Raw genomic sequence first — 16,040 nt, forward strand, 5'->3', positions numbered from 1 at the left:
ATATTCACCATAGTGAGAGTTTATTATATCAACTATTCCTTTATGGGAAACCCTTGTGCCTTGTCACTCTGTTTCATAATATTTCCTGTGGAAAATTCAATCCTTCATTCAGGAAAAGTCTGAGCAATATTTCTCATGGAAATCCGTCCTAAACTGCAACCCAAGAAAATGAAATTGACACTGAGCAGCCCGTGAAGCCGGCAGACACATGCAGTGCACTGTTGTGTTCCCGCCTCGTATTTCTGTAACCAGCAGGGAAATTTGTATCTCAAGAAATAGACATAAACAATTTTCAGGACCTGAGCACACAGTTTCCCTTTCAGGGTTTAGTGGGCTTCCATTTAATTCTATGAGAAATGTTTAAAACAACAAGACAACAGCTGAGATAGGGTTTAAAATAACTTTTATTTCAGTGAAAATAAAGCCAACTGACTGTTATCATTTTTACTTTATTTGATCTCACTCTCTTACTTTACCTTCCCAACCTCCTCCACAAAATGATGGTGAACATCCCCTCCTGGGTCAGAAATCTAAGTAGAAATTACCAATCACATTGAGGTGTGCTTTGTTGTTTTATTTTTCAAAACAACCAAGTTTCATTCATATGATTTAATAATTAAGATCAGAAACAAAGTCTACTCAATAAATGGTAGACAACACATGTCGTCATAGCTGCTCATCAGGTTTGGCCCCACGTTACACACTTTTACATGGACATGTGCCATGTGCTGTCATGGGAAACGGTGAGTGGGGACAGGGCCTCTGCTCTCACAGGGCACACAGCCTGGTGGGGCAGGCGGTGTTCAATCATTGCCCTTTTGTCTTTAATATACTTACAAATTATGGGAAATGCTATTTAAAAAGAACAAAATGAGTCACTGAAAGTGAAAAATACAAGGACAGTATTTAGGCTGAGGGAAGACAGGGAATCTCTTTGAAGATCTGACACTCCACTGAGACCCAAAGGACAACTCTGGCACTGAAGGTGAAGGGCAGGGACACACTGATAAAGGGCTGAAATCCAGAATATACCAAAATTTCTTTACACTCAACAAGAAGGATGAATAACCTGATTAAAAAATGAGCAAAATGCCTGAACACACACCTCATCAAACAAGAAATCTGGATGCCAAAGAAGCCTTTGGAAAGATGCTCCACAGCACCTGTCATCAAGGGGATGCAGACCGAAACAGCGAGATACCACTGCACACCTGTCAGAACTGCCAAAATGCAGAACACTGACAGCACCGAATGCTGGTGAGGATGTGGAGCACCAGAAATTATAATGCATTGTTGGTGGGAATGAAAAATGGCCCAGGTACTTTGGAAGACGGTCTGGCAATTTTTTACAGAGCTAGACGTAATTCTAACATATGATCCGGCAACTGTGCTCCTTGGTGTTTACTCGATGAAATGGAAACTTATGTTCACACACAAATCTGCATACAGATGTTAATAGCAGCTTTATTCATACTCAACAGGATTCAGAAGCAACTAAGCTCTTCTTCAGTAGGTGAATGGATAAATAAACTGTGGTCCCGCCAGAAAATGGACTATTATTTGGTGCTAAAATGAAATGAGTTATCAAGGAATGAAAAGACATGGAGGAACCTTAAATGCATATTACCAAGTGAAAGAAGCCAATCTGGGAAGTTTCAGCAACTGTCTGATTCCAACTGTATGGTGTTCTGGGAAAGGGAAAAACACAGAGACTGAAAGATCAGTGGCTGCCAGAGGCTAGAGGGGAAAGAGCAATGAATGAGGTGCAGCACGGAGCATTTTAAGGTCACTAAGACACACGACTCTGTATGATGCTGTGATGGTGGATACATGTCATTGTACATCTGTCCAAACCCACAGAGTGCACAACACAATGTGTAAATCCTAGTGTCAACTATGGGCTATGGGTGATGATGACATGTCAGTGTAGGTTCACCCATTGTCACAAATGTACACTCTGGTGCAGGTGTCAATATTGAGGAGGCTGTGGGGGCAAACTGCAGTTCATACACCCAATCCAGCCCCAGCCACCGCTGTTAATAAAGCTCTATGGGTGTGTGGACTATCTGGCTGTTCTGGCATCTAAACAGTAGAGCTGAGCAGCTGCACCAGAGATCAGGAGGTTTTCAGACCCTGAAATATTTACCCCCAAGCCCTTGAAAGGAAAAGTCGGCTGAGCCCTGTTCTAAATGAATCAAGATTCACCCTGATGAGGCAGGACAGCAGGGCCCAAACCAGGCATGGTTAATGGGGCTGAAGCAATGTTTTAGTTCCAACACATTTGCTGAAGTCCTGCAAGTCCAGTGACAGACTGTAGCCAGGAAGCGTCTGCAGGAGGAGTCGGGAGCAGGCCTTCCCGCCAGGCTCCGGGATGCCGGGGGCCGCGTGCCGCACGGGGGCCACCCGCTTGAAGAAGGTGGACTTGCAGTGGAAGCCGATCAACTCGTAGAGCTCGGAGAGGATGCTGCACGGCTGAATTTTCTCCTCGGAACGCTGAAGCACAGGGAGAAAAGCAACAAGCATCTGAATGAAACACGTAAGTGAAAAAAGACCCATAAAAATGGTTTTCCCTTAAAACAGAGACCCGATGACACAGGAAGGAAGAGGAAGGCTGACTTAGTGCACTGATGGGACCAGATGCAGAAACGCAGGGAAGCAGCACTGTGCAGACACTCCAGACCCCCTCTGGGCCCCACCTCTCCGCATTCCACCTGTCCCTTTACTAGAAAAGCCCGTATTCCCTGAAATAGAGGAATCTGCTACCTAAACATGGGACACAGAGAAGGGAAAGAGGAAAAGGAAGGGAAAGTAAAGGAACAACAGTTCATCTAGACCCTAGGGTCTGGGCGGGACTTTCACCAAACACACAACTTCTCAAAGCACAGAGCGCACAGGGAGAGGCTGACAGAGTGATTGCGACTTCTGCTCCTAAAGCACCCAGCTACTTGTCAGCACACGCTGCGCCCATTACTGAATCATTACAATCATCTCAGAAACAACTACTACCCCGGCTCACAGGCAAGGAAATCTGAAACTCGGGGAGGAATTATTATCATCCTGGACAAAGTCCCACAGCCCAGTAGTCTCAGAGCCTCCGGCAGACCCTGGGCTAAAATGCTCCTCATCACCACGGGCCCTGAGACTCAGGCTGAGGCCACGTCAGGTCTGCACGGGCCCAGAGCACAGTCTGTGGGACAGGGAATGCTCCCACTCGAAGTGCCAGGTCAAGGCCCTCAGGAACTTGTGTAATGAAACCAAATCCCCAAACTCATTTCCAACCCACTGCCCTGTCCGGGAGGACTGCTCGGCACAACTGCGCTGTCACCTGTGCACAGGCTGAGCAAGGGGCCCAGACAGTGATGTGACATCCCAGTGGAAGTGGCTCGGAGACCACTTCATCACAGGACAGATTCTCCCGGCTTCCAACGTTAACTCTCCATTCCATTTCCAACTGGAAAGTAAGTTTAGACTTGTTTTCCTCTCTTAGAAACAAAGAGAGCGGTAACATCAGAGGGAAACTCAAGACAGAGGAAGAGTCTCCTGGTCATTTGCAAGGATAGGCCGGGGAGGGAACAGAGACAGGGATCAGAAAGACCCGTGTTCCAGTCCAAAGTCTGCACGTCACTCGCTTTGGCAGTTTCCTTTTTAATACAGGTGATAAAATCTAATTATGATTTTTGGGAAAACTAAATGAAATAACGTATTCCACTAGCATAGGTGTAAAATCCTCCATGAGTGTTCCAGAAATGGACGTGATCGTGGTTAGTTACTGTCTGCCAATTCTTGTGTTCTCAGCTCACATCACCCAACCAGAGATGTGCGAGAGATTGCCTCACCAGCCAGCAGCCTTCCCCAACTTGGAAACTTACAGTGTCCGAAGAGCAGGCAGTGTTGGATGCTTTGCGGCACTCTGGAGGTAGCACTCCAGTGATGACTTTAAAAAGCTGGGGAGAATTTAGGGGACCATACAGTTCAAATACAGAGTACTCATTCCATGTCTACAAATATTCATCTCTAGCCATGATGAGTAAGAGAGGAAATACATATTCAAACATACATCATTTTCCCACATAAGTGCATCAAAACAATTTGGAAAGAGTGTAACTTTCTTCTCTAGATCACACAGCGGGGATTACAAGGTTTGTACTGACAGCCCTACTTGTAAATCATCTGCAAACGTAACTGGGTCCACTATCAGTCATCATAATTTGAAGGGAATGTTAGAAAAGAAAAAAGCCAAGCTAATACTCTCCAATCTTTTCTTTGGTTACAATGTCACAGAGGAGATGGACAGCTCAATAAGGAACCACTCTGCCGTGATCACGGAGCCGGGGAGCGGGATGTGCGGCAAGATGTATGACGCAGCCGCAACTGTGCCCATGATTCTAGGCAGGTACCCAAAGTCACCTTGACAAGGTGTGAAACGTTTATGCCCACGTCCTCATAACCTGACATGTATTAAGGAGAAATGGAAACTTATAAACGGCCAATACCCTTGGTGGATACACCGTCCAAAGAGCAAAGTCACAGTTTGACAACTGGCCATCCCGGTACCTTGGGATTCATTCTTGAAGAACCTTAAAAACCACTCCTCTGTCCTCAAGAAGTGCTGCCTACTAGTCCTATCTTTGGCTCATGGATACCACATGTTGAAGTGAACTTCAATGTCTGCACAGATTTGACTGTCTTTCTCCAGGTTCACTTGTCCATTCTGAAGAGGCCTGAGCTAAGTCCAAATTCCTTAAGATTAATTCCCTCCAGTGACAACTCAACGAGCCTGTAATTACAAGCCAACAGAACAGGACTGTCCTCAGCGAAAAATGTCACCAACCCTTCACTGCTTTCTTAAACTCCTCTCCTGGTTAATTGCAACATACTAACACCACCCTCCACCAAGTTCCCCAACTATGTCAAATAGAAAGTAAGGTCCATAAAAGAGGAGACAACTCCATAGTCACCTTTGAATTCCTAGCATAAAGTAATGTCAATAAATAGAACTATGATTATGGCTTCTTTCCTTTAAAACCTTTCTGGTTATTTAAATGAGACCATGGAAGGGAGGTGTTTGAGTCCAGTATCTTGATCCAGAAGACTCTGGAGGCCTTTTTCAGAATGGCTGTCCACTGATTCATTCAAAACACACCTTCTCTTTCCGGGAGGAGCTGTGATTTTCTGCCATGGGTTTGTGGTCACTCTCATGCCAGAACAGCTTTAAACTAAATCCTTACTTTGGATATGTTATTTTTCCCGCTTCCAAAAAATTTTACTTTCCTTACTTCCTTGCCTTGAGGAATGCTTTTATTCTTTTCTTTCTAATTCAACCTTTTATAAAGCAGGATTCTCAGGATGTGTTTGGCCTTATATAAGAACAGCCATCCAACTCCCAGTGTGAGAGGCCACAGGCTCACCTCCTGCCCTCCTGCCAGGGCAACTGAAACTCAGTTCAGGAGCCAACCGGCACCCCAGGGCTTCTAAGGCTCACGTATCTCCCAGAATCCCTGCTTTCTGGTTTGTCTTGGCTTCTGAGAATTTCCCCTCACTTTCTTGACAATTAGCTGTGCAGCTTGAAAGATGAGGAAGGAAGGTTTTATTTCTTAATCAGAATTTAAAGGAACTTATGTAATGAAGCTTTTCACGAGTTTCTAGAACCCTCCATTGCTGAGACAGAAAACACACAAGATATTTTCTAAATTTAGCTATCATGTGCATTTTTTCTTTGCTTTTGTTTTGTTAACTGCTAATAGACATTTTTTAATTAAAAAATAAAATAAGGTCCCAAATAAGATAGAAAATTGAAGGGGCAAACAAAATTAAAGAGCAAAGACAGAAAAATGATAAGTACTCTACAAAGTTAATAGAATAAATACACTATGGATCAGACCAGCAATTCTCAGTAACAGCTAATTGAAACCTGACCATGAGGTAAAACGTCTCTCCTGTCAGGAGATGACCAACAGAAAATAGAATTAAATCAACAACCTAAAATTCTAAGTCTGGCGAGGTATAGAAGTCTACCAGCTAAGTGTGTCTTCTTCTGGAAAAGAGGGAGACTCACCAGCTCTTTTCTGTGGAGCCTGAGCCCAGGGGAGGACAGTGAAGTGTGTTCTGTAAGTACCCAATTAGCAAAGTGAGTGATGAATAAAGAGATGTGAGCTTTGATGAGAGATGATACTACTATTCACTTGTCCTGTAAAGTATGTCTTCGCGTTCAGAGATCAATATCTCAGCAGGAAAATGCACAGCCCGGGACCAGACCACTTCTGTGATTGTGACACTGCACTTAGATGTCTCAAGGGCACCTCCAACTCCACCTGCAAAGAGCTAACTTCACGGTGTTCCTCCCATAGCCATCCTGCCCAGGGCCCTTGGTCGGGGGCAAGGTCTCCCTGCCTCTCCCAGCTCAGGCCAATCACTCACAGATGTGACAAGACCCCTCCTTCAGGGGCAAATTTCCTCAGTCAACGAGATCCACCACCCACACCTGTCCTACCAGGTACTCACTGGCACTCCCTCAGCACTGACTCTGTGCTGGGGACCATGCTGCACACTGTGCACACGTTATCTCACTGGATCTACACAGCAGTCCTGGGAGTTCGGTACATCACTGCTTCTATTGATTAGATAAATTGTTTCACTTCCTTGGGTGTGTCATCCAAAGTGACACGGCTACTGAGCCACAAACCTGGGACTGAAAATCACTTGAAAATTGAACACTGCTACACCTCGCAGCCACCCTACTCTGACTCATCACATCACCTCCTGCCGAGCCTTCTAAATGTTTCTAAGCATTCTACAAGACAAAAGTGATCTACGAGAGCATCGCACTAGCCTACTTAAAATCTGTCAATGACGGTCCACTGCTCTTAGGAGAAAGCCCCACCGGGCCTGAGCACAGCCCAACGGCCCGGCATCCGCTTTCCCTGCGCGGCCGTGCCGCCTCACCCACCACGCAGCTCTACACGTGCAGCGTCCAGGACAGGGATGCTGACTCCGTACAACCCGGGGCTCGTCTCACTCAAACAATGATCACCCTCTTCAGTGGTTACCTTCTTCAATACTGAATCTCAGAAAAATATTTTCTCTGGATGAATCAATATCTTTTTCCTTACAACTTCCCATCGTTGATAATGAGCTCCCCCCAAAAGAGAGAAGACCTAATCCTCAGTCTCCTTATCTGTAAAGTGCAAATAACAGGGAAATATGAGAGGTTTTATTAGAAGTAATATTCATGTGAGGCTGAGGGACAATTCCCAACATACAGTAAGTACTCAATATGTGCTTACTTAATATTAATAAGAATAGATTACATTCCAGCAACCTTAAATCAATGCTTTATGGCTTTGTCTAAAAGACTACCGACAAACTGTTGGACGAACTGTTTTGAGCAGATCAGCACAAGTGTACTGGGCGAGGTAAGCGCTGACTCCAGTTACAGCTGCAACCAACCAGCACTACGGGGCGGGAGCAGTTTGCTCAAACTCTTACATGTTGCTTGAGCATTTAGTTGTAGTTATTGAATAAAGACAGGTATTATTTACTCAAAGCTCCTGAAACATAAATCTTCAAAGATTGATGCAAATTATGTTTCAAGTACAACACTCTCACTAGAAATTACTTGAAAATTATAGTCTTAGCTCCTCCGCACATCAAAACAGCATTTTCCTAATGTATCTGACTATGTACTCTGAAAGGATTGTTTAAAAGAAATTAAGATGAAGCCATCCTGAATAAGATCTCAGTATCATCTACACAAACCCCACCCAAAGGTCTCATTTCTCACTTCCACATAGGTGTTCAGATGGCTTAAGCTGGGTCTTGGTTTCTTATGACACGGGGGTGGGAAGAATTGTGGATAGATCAATGTAGCAAATATAAACCTAGTGTATTTGCTATGTAGGAATCCTAGAAATAAATAAATTGATATATATAGTCCCACCCTTATGAAGCTAAGCCGTTCCATTTACAACTGCATAAAAAATAAAATGAGAGATACATTTAACAAAAGTTTACAAGATTTGTACATTGAATATTTTGAAGTATCACCAAAAAAATTTTAAAATATCTTCATATATGGAAGGCATCCCATGATCATGCAATGGTAGAAAATATTGTTAAAAATGTTAAGACTTCCCAAAGTAATCTACATATTTAATGGAATCCCTATCAAAATTCCAGCTGACTTCTTTGCAAAAATTGAAAAACTGATCCCAAAATTCATATTGAAAGCAAGGGACCCAGGTCAGCCAAAACAATCTTGAAAAAGAAGAGCAAATTTGGAGGACTCACTCAAAGGTTACAGCAAATCTAGAGCACTCAAGTCATTATGCTTCTGTCATAAGTTTGGATGCAGAAATCTATGAGACACAATAAAAAATCCTGGGGGGAAACTTACATTTACAGTCAGTTTTCCAGAAATGTGCCAACAACACTCCATTGAAAGTATAGTCTATCCAACAAATGGAGCAGAGACACCTGGGTATCTGAAGGCAAAAGAATGAATCTGGAATCTGGACCCCGTATTTTATATAACAAATATTAATTCAAAATGGATCACAGACAGAAACGTAAAAACTAAATATATGAACTTTCTAAAAGAAGACATAGTATGAATCTTTGTGGTCATAGGATAGGCTATGGCTTCCTAGATACAATACCAAGAGCACAAGTGATAAAACAAAATAGATAAAATGGACTTCATCAAATTAAAATCATTTGTTACAAAGGACAACATCAAGAGTGTGAAATGAAAGGGGAAAGGGGTAGCTCAAATGATAGAGTGCGTGCTAAGGAAGAAAAACAAAATGAATAAATCTAATTACCTCCCCTATAAAGAAATTGTTTTAATGTTTAAAAAAATTAAAGTGAAATGACAATCTGCAGAATAGGAGAAAAATCTTGCAAAGCATATATCTAATAAGAGACTAGTATCCAGGATATAAAACAAATGCTTACAACTGAACAATACAAAGAAAATCGACCCAATTTTTTAATTTGCCAAGGATTTAAATAGATACACAATTGGCCAATAAGCATCTGAAAAGATGGTCAGCATCACTAGCGAAATCAAAATCAAAATGAGATCTCATTTTAAACTCACTAGGATGGTTATAATCAAAACATGGACAATAACAAGTGTCAATCAGGAGGCAGAGAAATGGATACCCTCAATATGCAGCCGTTGGAAAGGGGCAATGGTGCAGCTTCTTTGGAAGAGCCCGATGTTTCCTCAAAAGGTTAGAGTTATGTGGCTGAGCAATTCCACTCCTACATGTAGAGTCATCCTTCAGTGTCCTCGGGGGGTTGGTTTCAGGAACCCCCACCCTGGATACCATAATCCAAGGATGATCAAGTCCCTTTGCAATCAGCCATCTGGATCCATGAAGTGGAAACTACAGATATGGTGGGCCAACTGTACAGCCAACAGAATGGAAATGTATTCTCACAAAAACTTGCACATCAATATTCATAGCAGTATCATTCAGAGTAGCTAAAAGTCACTAAAAATATCCATCCATCAATGAATGGATAAACAAAATTACCAAGAATAGTCCCACAAACTTTTGGTAATTGAATCTTTGACAAAGGAGGTGAGAACATACAATTGAGCAAAGACAGCCTCTTCATCAAATGGTGCAGGGAAAACTGCACAGCTGCATGTAAATCAATGAAGTTAGACTACCCCCTCACAACATACAAAAAAATGAATTCAAAATGGCTTAAAGACTAAAAATTGTAGACAAGACACTATAAACCTCTTAGAAGAAGACATAGGCAAAACATCTGACATATATCTCAACAATATTTTCCAAGAGCAGTCTACTATAGCAATAGAAATACAAGCAAAAATATACAAGTGGGTTCTAATTAAACTTACAAGCTTTTGCACAGAAAAGAAAACAAAAATTAAAGCAAAAAGACAACCTATGGAGTGGGAGAAAATAGTTGCATTAAATGAAAGTGACAAGGGCTTAATTCCCAGAATATGTAAACAGCTTTTACACTTGATAAAAAAGAAAAACAAACAATTCAATCCAAAAATGGGCAGAAGACCTAAAGAAACATTTCTCCAATGAAGACATACAAATGGCCAATAGGCACATGAAAAAATGCTCAATATCATTATCAGAGAAATGCAAATCAAAACTGCAAACAAGTATCACCTTTCACCAGTCAGAATAGCCATCATTCAGAAGTTCATAGACACTAAATGCTGGAGAGGCTGTGGAGAATTGGGAACACTCCTACACTGTGGTGGGAATGCAGTTTGGTGGAGCCATTGTGGAAAACTGTATAGAGGTTCCTCAAAAGACAAAACCTTGGGGGCCCAGATGACACAGCAATCCCACTCCAGGGCATATATCCGAAAGGAAACGTAATTCAAAAAGACAGTTTCACCCCAATGTTCACAGCAGCATTATTTACAATATCAAGACATGGAAACAACCTAAATGTCCACTGACAGACGACTGGATAAAGAGGTTGTAGTATATATGTCCAATAGACTACTATTCAGCAATAAAATAATAATAAAATAATGCCATTTGCAGCAATATGAATGGACCAGGAGAATGACATTCTAAGTGAAATAAGCCAGAAAGAGAAAGAAAAATACCATATGAGATCGCTCACATGTGGAATCTAAAACAAAAAAAAAAAAAACAAAAACAAAGGAACAAAAAGATAAACTTATCTACAGAACAGAAACAGACACAGAGACATAGAAACCAAACTATGGTTACCAGAGGGGAGAGGGTGTGGAATGAATAAATTGGGAGTTCAAGATTTGCAGATGCTGAGTATGTATACAATAAACAGCAAGTATATACTGTATAGCACAGGAGAATATATTTAATAACTTATAGTAACTTATGTTTAAAAAGAATATGAAAATGAATGCAGGTATGTTCCTATTTAACTGAAGTTTTGTGCTGTACACAAGAAACTGATGCAACACTATAAACTGACTAGACTTCAATGAAAATATTTTTAAATAGACCAAAAACGAAAAAAAAGGAAAAGGATATTATCAAACAAAAAGAATAATGTACTGATTCAGGCTACAATATGAATGAACTTTGAAAATTTATGCTAAAATAAGCCCATCACAAAAGGGCAAATAGTGCCCTTTAAGGTGAACTGTATCTAAGCATTTATTGTACTACTCCTGTAAATTTTCCGGAGTTTTGAAGTCTATCAATATCAAAATAAAATGTATTATTCATTAAAAACTTAAAACCCTTCCTCACAGGAGGGCTTTAATTATTAAATGCAGAAAAGCATGTAAAACTCTTGGAACAACAATTTTCACGTCCACACACAGTCACTGCTGTCACTGCCACTCAGAGTGTGGTGCCAGCGCTGATGAGAGCTGCCTCCACTCGCTCCCCTGCAGAAAGGAGTGAAGGCCTGAGCTCTGACAGGCAGGGTGAGCGTGAACCTGAGTCATACACAGCCACGTTCCAGACTCTGCGTTACCCAACTTTCTTATACAAACTGCAACATGTAATGTAAACACTCTAGAGGGATGTATCTTACAACACAGGGAATACAGACAATGTTTTACAGTAACTATAAATGGAGCATCTATTGTACACCTGAAACATATATTTTAAATCAGCTATGTCTTTATAAAAAATTAAAAAATAATTTAAAAATGTTATCCCTTTAATATTCAATTTGGTTTTTAATTAACTACTAAACAGCTTAGAATATATAAAAGCATTTAAGTGTGATGTTTGTTTACATATTTATTTACTTCAGCCTCCTGCTAAAAGAGAAATTAAACAATTTTTTAAACACAGCTTAACAACCATAACAACAAAAAGGCAAAACTGAGAGTGAAGAGAAAATGGAGATTCAATACTTAAATGAAACCAGGGGGAGGTAAACTCATAAAAATGGATTCCATGAAGTCAGGGCAAGTGTTAAAGGCCGACTAGAAATTCAGCTGTAAGATTCTTGGCAGCTAAAGCAAAAAGAAAAAGATGATGGGGCAGGTGGTAGAGCGTGTGCTTAGTGTGAACAGGGTCCTGGGTTCAAGCCCCAGGGCCTCCACTAACAGATAAATATACCTAATTACCTACCCCCCAAAAGAGCCCCAAAGAAAAGAAAAAGAGAAATTTCTTTCCAAAAAAATCCTGATATTAAATTTGGATTAAATACTTTAAAAATAAAAGGAAAATAGAAAAGATGAGTGACACTGTGAACAAAAACCCCAGCTGGGCTAACAAGCTAAGTCACAAATCTAAGTGTGATAAGTGTCGGTTTACTGATCTAAGTTTTGCTGGGCTAACTCGTAAATCTGAAGTTCAGTGTCAGTTTACTGGGCTAACAAGCTAACTCGTAAATCCAAGGTCAACAATTGTCAGTAACGTGATCTGTTCCAAATTGATAAGCTTCAGTGTACTGATTCCTTGCTTTTTGTTGTTCGAGCCTTATTGGCTAAAAGCCCCATACTTGTAATTAACCCTATAAAACCTCATGTGCACGTCTTGGATGTGCTCAGGGCTTGGGAACAGAAGCCCCTCTGAGCCCGCTGGCATAATAAATCTCAGTACTCCCACCCTCTGAGTGCTGCTTATTTCTTGGCTGGCCTGTTGTTTCCGTAACAACACAAGCGATAATGCCCGTGAGATAAATCTGCAATGGCTGCTGGCAGGTCCCCATGTCTCATGTGGGAAAATCTGAAACATATTTCTCACCACTCAGAGTCATCCTCAGCCCACCCCACATCTCCCGCTGTTAAATGCAGGAACACACGCAGGGCCCGGCCTTTGCTCTCTCTGTGTCATCACAGTGAGACAGGATGGAAGGGGGCAGAGCAAGCCATTCAAGAAAGACCACAGCAATTAACATCAAAATGGTGGAGAATTCAACCCCCAATAGGTCTTGAGGCTCAGGATGAAGAGATTTAACTTCTAGTAGATCCTGAGCTTCATTATACACCCATTGTAATAGTAACATGGTGAATAACACGGCCCCAGGCACCATGGCCGTCACAAGGCTTGCCACAAAAGGTCAAAGGGTGGAAAATGGCCAACTCCCTGGAATCCCAGCCCCTTGCCCTAAGGCTGGTCCTTCTACTTATTAGCATATGAAACCACGAAGCCCAAGAAAAGGAGCAACACAGAGCCACATCCCAGGAACCCCTCTCTCTACCTCTTCGGAGAAGGCCCACACTATTTCTGTGGAGTGTGTGCCTACTTTTAATCTGAGCATCAAACCCCCATACTTCGTGACGTTTCTCATGCCTGTCAATGTATCTCTCTGAATAAATCTACCTTTACTCAACACTGGCTTGTTCTTGAATTCTTTACTGCATGAAGCCAAGGAACAAAATCTGGTGGGGCACATCCCAGGGGCTCAACGGAAGCCTGGGACACAGCCCTTCTCATGCCCCACATATTTTTTCTTGTATCAACAGGACTGGGATGTGAAGTGAGGTCTGAGGCCCCAGCTAAGGGACAGAAGCAGCCTCCAGGTCTCCAATTGGTGGGCAGCCTCTCCCCCATCAGGGGCCATGGGGTCTGCCTGGTTCTGTGTGTTTTTTTGTTGTGCTGACTCCCCAGTCAGAGAGATTTCTCCTTAGGCCTGGCTCCACAAAACCCTTCTCTCCAAAATACAAGCACATCATGTCACAATCCTCTTGTTCAACCATGAATTGTTCAGCCAACTTTTTCCTTCCCCAGTTAAGTACCTAAATGTCCTCCCTGCCATCCCACCACTTCTTTCTTTTTGAGAACTCTGCACTCCCCACACACCATCCTGAACGCAGGTGCCTTGCTGGCTGGGACCGAGATGTTTCAGTCTCAAACATCCTGAGTCCTTTCTCTTTCCACTTGCTAACTTAAAAAGGCCTTCCTGTGTCTCCCACCGCTCTGATTCTGAACGTCAAAAAATGCTCAGGTTACATTCACTCTGTGAATACCTCCCAGGTTTTGGCTAGGTTTCCTTCCCAAGATCTTCATTAAGGAGCTGCATCAAGAAGTTTAAAGGGGCTATTCTTACATTTGAGTGGAGGAGCCTGCAAGAAATTTAAATGGCTTTGAAGAGAGAGTTAACCAGGGACAGAGAGGTCGCAGGTCCTAGTCAACAGTGTCATGAGGCAAAATGTTCTTCAAAGGCTCAGAGTGGCTTCTGAACACGGAGTCGGCAGGGAGGAGGTGACAGGCAGTGAGTGGGGTGAGAGACACAGGGTACGGTCCCCCAGCAGGGGAAGAATTGGTTATTTTCTAGTTTTCCAATTTCTTACTACCTTTTTCTCTTATTGCCACATACCATTTCCTACGAATTAAGCATATCAATGTCAGTCATTTGGGCCACTTGGGAGAAGCTGCACGATGCCATTCACAGGGCTGGGACATGACAGCCACACCAGTCTAGGTTGAAAGACCAGTGGGGGTATTTCCATGGTAATCACGGGCATGCAGCAAACTCCCCAGCTTCAATGACCTCCTCTCAAAGTTGGCGCCAATAAAACTACCAAGCAAAATGCGTGATGATTCTGGCCAACATCTGTTTATTAGTTAAGTGCCTGTGACACCTGCCACTTAATAGGGAATGAGTACGATCAACGAGGCCCTGTCTACCTGGCCACACGCGCCCTGCCTTCCTGCCTTGGTGCAGCAGCACAGCTTGTTTAGCTGAGATGAGCGCCCCCAGAGCAGCCCCGATGGGAAAGCTCCCAGCTCTGCACGGCCAGACGTGTTCCTTTCCTTCTCAGAGCTGATCACAATTTGCTGTCGTCTGTTTTTATGTTTATCCCTTTTGTAACTGCCTCTCCTCCGGAGATTTTGCTCAAGCAGCACAGGACCAGGTGTGTCTTGTGGCCTGCCGGATATTCTGGGCTGGGAAACAGCCGAGCCCACATCTGGCTCTGGTGCTGAACGGAGAGAGCAGAAGGCCCAGGAGCCCATGCTGAACCGAGGCCCCTGCACACAAAATTATGGTCTGACTTTGGGCAAATTACACAGTCTTTTTTACCCTGAGATTCCTCATCTGTCCATAAAAATAACTGCCCATGGCACACAGAGTTACAAGTATTAAAGGAAATCACCAAATTCACAAAGTAGCCAAGGGGCTACCAGTGCATCCTAAACAGACACATGCTGCCTTTAAGGCTCTGACACACACCAAGCGTGGTGGTCGAACAAAGTGTACACTGCTAAGTGTCAGTGTGTTAAGTGCTTCATGTGTGCTATAATAATCTTCAGAACTTACAACAAGCCCAGGAAGTAACGAATATTATCATGCCCATTTCACAGACTCACCATCAGTTTAAGAGAGGTTACATTCAAGTCCAAGGCGCTATGGTGAGTAAATGGCGATTTCAACCTGAATATGGGCCCAGGCCTGGGCTCCATCTCTGTCCCATCCACCTGACCACTGCCTATGAATTCCACCTGTCCAATACCCAAGTTGAAGCCAGCCAGCTCTTAAATGCAATGTGTGTCACCGTTTGTCAATGTTGGTTCATTACCATAAACAGTTCTCAGAAAGCACTTCAGAAAGGAAAGTTGGACTCACATACCTGCCCACAAAGAAGAAGAATTCTGCCTTGCCTTCTCCTGTAACGTGCAGAAACCCTTCCCATTCACCACCGAATCCTTTTGTATGCTTCCTCCGTGTTCATGTTTACACATGGCTTATTAAAGTAGAAGTTACCTGCAGTAATTCCATCTCGGTTCCATTCCAAGCTTCCAGATTATCCATAATCAGGGTAATACCATAATTTTCTGTGAATGAAAACACTACAAATTGAATGAAAATATTGCAACCATGTCACTAAACAAAGAATGCTGAAAACAAGTCATCAGCGGCTGCCGCCACCCCCCAGTGAAGACAGGCCTGCAGCCATTCACAACGGTGCCCTCTGAGCAGACTCAGAATAAGAAAGGACAGATTACTGGCCCTAGATAGCTAGGTGCTTGTCTAAAGTATATATTCAGTCAGCCCAAATGTTGGCTTCCTCCCATATATTGAAAAGCATTAAATTCATGAACTTGAGATACCTGGCTTTCTTTAGATAACAAGCAATGTTT

General features: G+C 42.7%; 1 protein-coding gene across 1 annotated transcript; it reads right to left on the reverse strand.

Annotated features, from left to right (window-relative positions):
* Positions 1-1,966: 1,966 nt before the first annotated feature.
* LOC140695553 (trafficking protein particle complex subunit 9-like) lies at positions 1,967-15,985 on the reverse strand. Its single transcript, XM_072958259.1, has 2 exons — positions 15,664-15,985; positions 1,967-2,493 (listed from the first exon to the last, which is right to left on the reverse strand). The coding sequence occupies exons 1-2, from the start codon at positions 15,709-15,711 to the stop codon at positions 2,245-2,247; spliced, it is 297 nt and encodes a 98-aa protein (XP_072814360.1). The 5' UTR covers positions 15,712-15,985; the 3' UTR covers positions 1,967-2,244.
* Between the last annotated feature and the right edge of the window lie 55 nt (positions 15,986-16,040).

The sequence above is a fragment of the Vicugna pacos genome, unplaced genomic scaffold (assembly GCF_048564905.1).
Source record: "Vicugna pacos unplaced genomic scaffold, VicPac4 scaffold_371, whole genome shotgun sequence".
NCBI lineage: Eukaryota > Metazoa > Chordata > Mammalia > Artiodactyla > Camelidae > Vicugna > Vicugna pacos.